At 35.7% G+C, this 11173-nt stretch overlaps 1 protein-coding gene across 1 annotated transcript; it reads left to right on the plus strand.

The window, feature by feature from the left end:
- The first annotated feature begins 164 nt into the window (after positions 1 to 164).
- Positions 165 to 10543, plus strand: LOC140155171 (peroxisomal membrane protein 2-like). The gene is given in 6 exon segments (XM_072177901.1): positions 165 to 333; positions 3671 to 3772; positions 4879 to 4996; positions 4998 to 5042; positions 5848 to 5967; positions 8150 to 10543. Coding segments are annotated over 6 exon segments (564 nt in total). The 5' UTR covers positions 165 to 226; the 3' UTR covers positions 8222 to 10543.
- Positions 10544 to 11173: the final 630 nt, after the last annotated feature.

The following is an 11173-nucleotide window of genomic DNA, read 5'->3' on the forward strand; positions in this document are numbered from 1 at the left end:
CTGTATGCATTCTTTAAGTATGAGTTTGTATTATTAAACAATGGGGATTGGTAACAAGTTGTATGACCCCAATGATTTGGTATGAGTCTCTCACAGTTACCATACACACTCTCGGGAACTATACACTGAGATGACAATAAAATTGGATCTAAGTTTGTAACTTTACCGTCATGGCCATCATCAGTACTTCAATTGACTGACTGAGCAGACCCAACGTACTATAAGCATGAGTGTACGACCAGAGAAAAAAGATGAAAATGCGGTGAAGAGACTTGTGAAAGCTTATCTTCGACTGCTGAAGGAAAGACCTGTGCTAACTAAATCCCTAACCAGGTGATTTTGAAAAGAACAAAATAGGAGTTAGATTTTATTAGAATTTCACTGTTGTCTATAGCTAGCTATAAAACAGGATGTCACGCTGTCACTGGGTACACCCCGTCACTGCATCAGTCCAAAACACTGTCAGTCCGAATTTTTAGGGTTAGGTTAACCAACACTACTTCTACTTCTACTTCACTAACCATAAAACCCTATAAAACCTAACCAAATCCTAAAAACTCAGACTGATGGTGGTTCGGACTGACGGTGTTTTGGACTGACGGGGAGACCCTGTCACACTAAAGTGCAGTGCATACATGTGCAAACATGCAAGATAGTGAGACTTAAGCTGAATTTATACTCGATCGCCGAGCGATTGCGATAAAACGCTTTTGGAAAGCGAAATCGCTTTTGCATCTGTACTTATCACGCATTCACGGCGATAGCGATTGCAGACGACAATTAAAATATTCTAAATGCCACAAAATACATTTTTAAAACATCAGTTGCTGTCAATAATTATTGTTTTGAATTAATTCATCACCAAAAGTTAATAATCGAGAAAGGTAAATTAATTAGCAAAATAATAGATCCAGTTGGTTGTATTATGATTGGTTGACGCATTCACGTGTCTGGCGATATCGCTGGGAAGTTGAGATATGAATCGATTGATCGGCTTGACGCTCTGGAAATTTAAGTAAACACAGAGCATGCGTGGGCCGTGAGAATCGCTTTTCTGGAAAAGCGATCGAGTATACTGCCTCTGTCATACTTTCTTGCCGCTGCGGCAAGCGGCATGGCGTATCAGCCAATGACAAGCCTTGATTGTGTTCTTTTGTCTGCAATGCGCTGCGCCACGCCGCTCAGCGGCAAGTGGCATGGTAGTATGAAACCAGCATAAATTCAGCTTTATGATCCAGATCCTGTAGTAGAAATGTTTGTTGGATTCGTTTTTTTGTTGATCAAGAAATGTATCTACTCTCCACGACGACACAATAGTTATCATGGACATGGTTATACTGTGCGAATAGAGATACCGGTACTGTATATACGGTAGTCTATTACAGAGCGTGGAACTTTACTTATTTCAGTCACTCCAACATCACCAATTTTATTTTAAAAAACAATTCTTTGTGAAGCTTAAAGTTACGGTACCAAAATTTATTTTGATGACTTATCTGTATTTTAAAAAGCTTTAAAAAGTTTGCTAATTTTTAAGAGATTAACCATGCTAACAATTTGTCGACATGTCATTTGAGCGACTTTTTTAGGTACAATTACCGAATAGGGTGCAACTTGCTAGACTTGAAGCCCTTGTTTATGGAGTTTAGGGTTAGGGAATAAGGTGATGGTAGGACACTCTTGTAATAAGACTAGTAGAGTTGCACCCTATTCGTAATCGCTCCCTTTTTGGGCGCTACCCCGGCGCTATCCATCATGATTGGCATTAGTTTCCATTGCTTTACATGGTGTCATGCTTCACTAGTCCAAATAATTAATCAGTCCCAGAACAAAATATTCATTTTGTGGTGCGATCAAGCAAAGTCAGTCGGAACTTGGAAATATTAAATTTTCAGTTTCTTACAGGAGAGTAAAAACAGGCTGGGAAATAAGTGGGGGCCAGGGGCCATTTGGCTCCCGTAAGGCCCTTCACAATTAATTCTTAGTTTCCTGTTTCATGGTTGAAAACAAGGGATGAGGCGACTTTTAATTATTAATTATTAATTATCTATTATTTTTTTTATTTTAAAACAAGTGGTCGCAACCTACATCAACCCGTTTCGACAAGGGACAAGCATTTAATTATTTTACAACTATGTTTGATTTTATACATAAGTAATGGTACAGTTATGTTTTTTGTTTATTCATCATTATAGTTGATATGATCAAAGTCAGAAAGTAGCAAATGGGAGTCATTGAAAGTTATTTTAAAAGAGAAAATCCATAATATAAATAAAATAATTAAATATTTTGCAATTCTCTACTTTGGACGCGGGCGGGAAACAGGAAACTAAGAATTAATTGTAAAGGGCCTAAAGCCCAAATGGCCCTGGCCTGGTTCTCAAGTTAGTACCTGTGACCAGGGGCCACCTATTTTGATATAAAATTGGATCGATTAAGCCCATATTTATTGCTATGAGCTATGAGTTTTAAAATATTGGACGAGACGTAGTTAAGTCCAATATTTTGAAACTCATAGCGAGACCAATTATATTGGGCGTAAAGCATCCAATTTTATCATTATTACATATGTTTTGGATGCAATATTTTCACACACTTGGACTCATCAAAACATTTGTTCAAACTGGCCCCTGGCCCTAATGGTCATTGGTTATTTTGACTATTAATCAGAATGTACATTTTGTTCATAGAATTTAGGTTATTTCTTGCATTCTCTGCCTTTTGTCTACCTCTCTGTTTGTATAGATGAGGACATCAAAAATGTCATCCTCGCCGAATAGGAAAGTAACTAACAGCGTTAGCCGGCACTGGACTCTGACATGCTAGTAATTTACTCTCCTATACCATGTGATAGATGACAGGCATGTCCAATATTTTGAGTACGGTAGCTAGTTGAGTCATTGTGGAAAAAAAATTCTCAGAGGGACATGCTCCTCAGACACCCCCTGTATCATGCAAGTCTATTGAGGTCTGTTCTACCTGTACTATAACTGTGAATGGGATAAAAATGTGCACCAAATGGCCTCATTTGGGGGTTCATTTTGTACAAATTACCAACTTCTAGGGCCCTTTTACAAAAGTACGTTTTACCCCACATTTCAGAATGGATTGACACCCCTGCCCACATTTGCAAGGCTTTTTTTGTTTTGTTTTGTTTTTTATACGCAGTTTACGCTGAAATTACGCACCCACCCAATGCAAGGGTTCGATCCTTTTCTTTCCAGGGACAGATTTATGTTAAATAGCACATGAGTGCTTGCCAGATATAGGCCTATACAATGTACCGCATTCGTTCCAATAAGCACCCATGCCCCAATAAGCGGCCATCCAGGGTATTTTCAATTTGCTTAAGGGTACCATTAATGTTGAAGTGACGGATAGACGTCGATACAGTGAAATAGCTGGGGGATTAGAAGTCCCTTGTGAGCTTGCAATACATTTTCTGTATCAGGAAAGCTACTAGAATGTCTCAGGACCCTTTTATAACATAAATTCTCTAATAAACACCTCCTTAGGTAAACCATGTAAAAAATAAGTGCCCATCCAAAATGACGATTGAATACTCTACATGTATGTGGAGTACACAATGTGCATTGTACTCTTGTTTTGGTTATATTTCATTATAGAAAACAGTTTTTCAGAGGCAATGTTTCCTTGTTTTCATCTTCAGTGCTGCCATTGCTGGTTCTGCTGATGTACTTGCTCAGAGGATAGTTAGTGGACGAGATGCACCCCTAGTATGGAGGACAATAATAGCATTTGCAGCTATCGGGTAAGTGGATCTGTAACAAAAATGTATTCTGCATCTTCATGGTTAGAAGATTCTAACCAAGATTTACTAGAACCAAACTTAATTCTCATTTCTCAGTCTAGTTGTCTCAGTCTACAAATATAAGAATTCTTATGCAAGAACCAAGATTGATTTTGGCACTACATGATGGAATTCTAACCCTGCTCTTGTGTGTAAAGATGCACCTCTATTGTGGAATATTTTGAGAACAGAACATCTATTGATGGCCGTAGTTATGTATTAATGCTGTACAGTAGAAATAATATTAATATGAATAAAAGTACAAGCATGATTAAAAGCCTTGTGCGCAAAATAAAAAAATGAAAATAAATTGTATACAAAATTTGGTTTGATATAACAAAACGTGACATGTCATGTCAAGGAGACACTTTTGGGCAGGATCGTAAATGGAGATATAGGCAAAAATCTGCCTGCGGGACCTTTTTCACAATTTGGGTTTGTTGCGTATTTGTGATGTTATTTTATGTTAAAAATATTGTCTGATAGTTTCAGACCGGAATATAACTGGTATCTTGTATTTTTTGAGACAATTTTCAAGGTAATTCCTACTTCCAACATTGTCAATGATATTTTAAAAGGCCGATATCTCAATTTCAATTTTATAATACCATAACTTACGAACTCAATATCTTCGCTTAGGAATGTCCGATTTCATTGGGGGAAACGGCGTTGTGGTGCAAAATATGTCTATATTTAAAAACCTCAAAATTGATGACCTGCCCAAAAGTGTCTCTTTTTGACATGACACGTCACATATAGACACAACAAAATAGGCAGTGAAAGGGACTTCTCTAGGGAAAGATTAACTTTCTCTAATGTTTACCAACCTAGGAGTACCAAGTAATTTCAAATCAAAATAGGCAGTGGTCTTGATGAATAATTTGCGCTCTTTGAAAACCTGGATGAATTAATACAATTCAAAATAAAACTTCTGTGCTTGTTCAGCCTCTGTGTTATACCAGCCTGTATAAAATGTTGTTTTGATTTCAATTTTAGAATCAGTGGTAATACTAGTACTTAATATTTTCTGTGAATCTTATTTTTTGTTTGTTTTTTTATCCATGCAGAGGCTGCTACACCGGACCTCTTTCACATTACTTCTACAGATGGTTAGAGAAGACAATACCTGCTAATATACCTTATGCAAAAGTATATAGGGTCATCTTAGATCGATTTGTATTCGCCCCCACCTTATCTTCTAGGAATTTATTACATACTTAGTATACTTGAGGTAAGCACCTTTGTTTCAGATATGGACATTATATTTTTGAAAAGACCATGTACATGTATAATTATCAGGGACATAATTATGGTACAATGCTCAATTAGCATTTAGTGCATATGTTCTTGAATGCAGGTAGACCTTTCCATTTGAGATGAATATTTGAGAAGGCTGGAAGGGATACTATAATCTCATTTTAGGCAATAGAGGCTCGATAAACGAGAATCACATAGAATTGTGTATTAAAATTTGCATAGAATGCTACATGAGCAAGTGCAAGGGGACTATAGCCAAAAAAGGGGACTATTAGCCAGAACAAAAAATGTCATTCATCTTAGTGGTTATGAAACAAATGTGGAGTGACATTCAAAAAATTTCAGGAAAAATATTTGAATACATTACATTGTATACTTTACTTTAGTTACATCTACAGCAAATTTAAAGCACCACACATCCAGTATCAATAGCCAATAATGTTAATGACTAGCACTAGCCAAGAGGAGGAGGACTGCCACTGGGCTGTCACTAGCTCTAGTATAGAGCCTCTCTGCCATTGCCCAATAGCACAAGTAATTTATATGAGGTCTGACTGCTACTATACCACAAGCAATCCAAGTTCTGCGCTGCGCGCCTCGATGTTGGCGCTACGCGCCTCTACTGTTTGGACATCGCGATCCGAGGGAACTGACCAAGTTCTAGGCTGTCACAGGCAGTCCATCAATAAATTTACATAATATTAATTATCATAATTCATACTACCACAAGTGTTAATATTATAATAATTACTGTTATTAACATTTTTCTCATCCTGTAGGGGAAAGGTCACTCAGGAGCTGTAGAGAGGATTCGTGAAACATTTTGGACAACTTTGAAAATGAATTGGAAAATTTGGACTGCCTTCCAATATGTCAATATCAACTTTGTACCTGTTCAGGTAAGATTTGTGAGGTGATATTGCTTGACAAGGTTATGAGAGAATGCTATGTTTTACTGTTGGCTTTATTCTATGTGACTCAACATATGAGGGGCAGTCAATAAGTTTGTATAACAAGATACTTCTTTCTATTGCACTTTTGAACATGGTCACTACATAATTAGTGCACCCATCAATGCCTTTGTATCAGCACACATGTAGTAAAGTCAGCAGGTCTTTTGGATTTTGGATGATCATTCCATCCCTGAACTTGAAGGACCATGTTGCTGCTGTTGAATATCACACACTTCATCAGCATTCACAGCAACAGTACTGTACAGTGATAAATTTCTTTCGAAATTTTCACCTTTGTCGGAAACACATTCCATGATGACCCTGTGTTCACTTCTGGTAGTACCTGAATGAGACCAAATTTCTTAACCTTCAACAAAGTAATATACCTTGTTTTACAACCTAACTGACCGCCCCTCGTCATAGGGTAATATAGAAGCTAATTAATTAACTAATTCTGCAAATGAACCTTGAGGTCCCAAAGGCACATAAATGTGCTGGAGACAGGGTCTTCTCAGTGGCTTCTCAGCTCCCAGAGCTTGGAATAATCTCCCAAATCACATTCGTAATTCTCCAACAGTTGAAACCTTCAAAACTCATCTGTTCCAGATTTCCAATGTTTTGTTTCTCTTGTTTTGGCTGCTATGTTTTTGTTTTTATTTTTATTGTGGTTTAAATCCAGCGGTAAAAGCGCTTTATAAGTTTTAGTTAATGTAATGTAACCACTAACCAGATAATTGTAAATCTCAATATCAAATTATTTTATGAAGCAGCTTCAAATAGTTCCAAAATTAAAACATTTCCACATTCTCTCAGTTTGTGGATTAGGCAGTTTGATATTGAATTTTACAATTGCTTTCACACAAACCTCTTCCAGAATCAAATTATTTTCTTAAATACTTAGAGTAAGGTATCAATGATATATGGTTCACAACTTATCCCTTAATACTTTTTAAAATAAATCAAAACAATATATATATGACAAAATACAAACATGTAAAAAGGTATGTGTAGCCATATTTGTTTAACACATATGGAGTCAATTATAGCATCACACGTAATTGTGTTCAGTCACGATGGTTCATTATGTAAAAAAAGAGACCGTTTTAAACAGTTAAAAGTTGCATCTGAGTCCATAGGAGTCAACTCTCAAACAATACAGTAGGCCATGCCTGTTTATGTGTTTGTTAAAAGAAAACCTGACTGCTGTGGACTCAGGTGCAACTTTTAGAACAGTCTCAATTAACCATTGTGACTGCACATAATGCTATAAATTGGTCCACATGTGTAAAACAAATATGGCTATACATACATTTTTACATTTTTGCATTTTGTAAAATATTTTCCGACTTCCTTTTAAAAAGTATTAGGTGGGAAGTTGTGGACCCTACATGTATATAGCAACAGAAATAACATGCCACAGATTACCTTCCTTTCCCTTACATTGGAATAAACAATTCTTATATATGGGATACAGTCATTTTATTGCGACATCCCAAACATAAGACCAACATATCAATGTTTTCATAGAATATGTAAGTTGCAATATTAAAACCTGACCTCGCTACTGAATTTAACTTGAAAAATATTACTTGATTCATCCCTCAGTGATTTACACCTAATGTCCAAAGAGCCCTGGTCATATTGTATCATATCTTCAAATGTATACATGGAACAAGGATACAGTTACTGTCATTCCTGCCATACAGTAAAAACTCAATAGTTAGCATATGTGCTTTCTATCAAGCGCTTTTGAAAACATGAAATTGTAAGTCTGAGCTAATGGGGTTGAGACACAAATTTGAAGATATATATGTGTATAAATGATGTTTGTATGTTTTAAAAGCCCTTGATAGTAAGCACATATGCTATCAATTGAATTTGTATGGTAAATGAAACTGTTTTACCTTTTCAATCATGTCCACAACTAATTAAAATTGTGGCATCTTTTGGAAACGGGCCATGTATGGGGATTTGTTTCCTTTTAATACTTCAAAATTATGCTTAATTGCTCTGTTGTGTTTTTTGCATTTCAGTCTTTTGATATTCAAATCAAAAACGATTGGAACGTAATGTTTCTTTTAGTTCCATCAGTGCTAATATTTGTGTATGTTTTTCTCTTGTTTTTCAGTTACGTGTACTGTTTGCAAGCATGGTTGCCTTCTGGTGGACTGTTTATATTGCTGTGCAAAGAAGAAGTTAAACAAATGTAACAAGAATATGGAAGTGTTGGGATAAATGAAAATGGGCTATTCAAATAAAAAAACAAAAAATATAAAACAAACACCAGCTTCATTTGCAATTCCAACCAAATCCACTAGTTTTACTATTTTAAACCCTACAATTTAAATCTGAAAACAGCATAAAAGGTATATGGACAATTTTGGGATTCCATGCAAATTTCCCAACTTTGGGCCACATTTTGTAAAAATGCAATCAGGATTTCAACTTATTCCAGAGTTTTCAGCTGGATTTTAACAAAAAATGGGCATATTATAGTTGAACTGAAATTGAGATATCGGTGTCATGTTCCACTGGTAATTGAGGATTTTAATGGGCTCTGTTTTTAGCTCAGAGATCAATAATCATGTCATACAATCCCATGTTATTATGGATATCTACATTCTGGCAAATTGTTTGAACATTAATGTTGTGCATGATTTGTAATCAATCACTTGAAATTCATATTTGTACTGGATCGTTTTACATACAACATTTTCAACTCCATTTATAAAACGGATATGGGAAATATGACCTGTTCTTAAACATTTAAGAAACTTTATACAATTCCATGCTATATTTATGTTATGTGAGACATGTCCATTATCCAAAGCCATCTCTTCCATAAAGTATAGTCTGCCTCTGGCGTGGTACGTATTGTGATGACAAGTGAAGTTATATAATAACCATGCACTGCGATTTGTCCAAACCATCATGTGAGGGTACAGTATCTTCAATAATTATAATGCCCTGGTGCATTTGAAACGATGGTGGAAATGGCAGTAAAACGTTTAAATAATGGGTCCGGCTATGCCTTGCCCAATGTTGACATTTTCACTGATATTTTGGATGTAATGAAGAGGGTTTTTAAAGTCTTGTACCTTTAGGCAAGAATATTTATCAAACAATTTCAAGACTTAATGCCCACATGTATTTTTTGATGAGTTCACTGAAGAATTCTACACAATGATTGTCCAAAAATACTGAAGTATTCAAAAGGGATATAACACAAGCTTTAATCAAAGGTAAGAGAATTAAACTGAGAGATTCATATGTTACAAAATAAATCCATATAAAAGAGGCTGAATTGCTCATTTCTCATGTACACTATAGTTTGATCAGCTCATAATAGGCGGAAAATGTTGAGCTTTTACTGAAAAGTAGACCCACGTTAAGAGCTATTATTGATCTGTCTGATCTTTATTTTGTGTGTTACAGAAAGTAGACAAAGTATAGGACTTGAATGAATAATTTGTGATGATTCTGTCGAGATGTTACAATAAATTGATCAAAATAAAATATTTTTATATTAATCTACAATGTTATAAGATCCACGGATTACGAGGTGTTCAAAGTATAGTCTGGGATAGTTTATCGGTAATAATAATGTTACTTAATAACAATGCTCCTTATGCAGCATACCTAATTTTAAGTGGGTTGGAATACTAAATAGGAAGTAACCTGTTAAGCTCTTCATACTGAGAAAATATAGCTCTTCACATTCAGCAATATTTTTGTTTAATGTTATTGCCTCTTCCAGAATATCCTCTCTTTGGATGTACTGCATGTAAACTCAACAAAACGACTTCTTTAGATAATACATGTAATTAACCTGTCATTTATCTAAAGACAGTATGTGATTGTGACTCAGTACCTGCTGAGAATGTTGTGCGAGTTTGACTAGCTATAAATGAAGACCGAATTATAAAGACTAGTTAGTGTATGATGTCCTATCAACTAGACCAAAAATGCTGTACTGTGCAGGTCAGCAACCAATCACGTCGCGTCTTTGCCCTGACATGAGACGAAAACTAGTCTTTTTAATTTGGTCTTCAATTTTAGATAAAATGGGGATGTACTTGAAATTTGTGTTTGTGAATATATGCCATCTATCGCTAAAATCAAACTTAAGCAAACTTGTATGCACAGATCAATTTCTTGATGGTCGAAGGTACTTTGCATCAGGCTCGGAAATGTGAGATTGATTATTGACTAAGCAGCTTGCTGCTTTATGTTAAGGCCAATACCCTGTATTGTGACCTTCACTAGTATTTATTCTATTACGTATGGTATGGGATTTTGGTCAAGATCCCAGCTACTATTTTGTTAAGGTCCCTACCAAAGGATTTGTCCTCAGTATTTGATATGATCGTGACTGATCATAAGAGATGTTACTTTAAAAAGTATTTAAAGATTTTTTACTTTTGTCATAGAAGTTAAATGTGATTACATTGATGAAGGGAACTCTTTAATATTGTTTATAATAAAACTGAAACAGGTTATATGGATTTAAGAATTGACTGAAGAGTTGTTTTTAGTGGCACGTTATTCACTACTTCTGTAAAGTAAAACAAAGGAATAAAGCAGTACTTGTTATATATTTCATAGATTCCAGTGATTTAAAATTCAGATCTGCTAGACACAATATGAAGATACATTTATCTTGCACTATAATAAGGGGTGAGCACCAACTGAAAATGGGTGACGGGGATATGCGGCACATTAATCAGCCCATTGATGCCCTCTCTTCCAATGAATCTGGGTTGTTTTTTGCTGTCACCAATGATTTTAATATAATTATGAACAGATTATCAGCTCTCACCAAATGACATTTTTTTCTAAAATGACCAGAAGTCAAAACTGTAGACTACTTTTTTGACATTTCGGTTTTAAAATATACTTAATGCCTCACTAGTCTGGTAAAAGACGTAGATGAAGATGACATGCTTGTGTACCTCTATGGCTGTGCCAAACAAGGACAATGGCTCAGATGGGACTCTGCCATGCAAGTAGATATATCTTGGAAGAAGCTCCTTTATGTAAGGACACCAGAGCTCCTATCTTTCCATGTCAATGCCATCCATGACCAACTTCCATCACCAGCTAATTTGAGACTCTGGGGAAAGACCAACCTTGGATCCTGCCATTTATGTCA

The sequence above is a fragment of the Amphiura filiformis genome, chromosome 6 (assembly GCF_039555335.1).
Source record: "Amphiura filiformis chromosome 6, Afil_fr2py, whole genome shotgun sequence".
In the NCBI taxonomy this organism is placed as follows: domain Eukaryota; kingdom Metazoa; phylum Echinodermata; class Ophiuroidea; order Amphilepidida; family Amphiuridae; genus Amphiura; species Amphiura filiformis.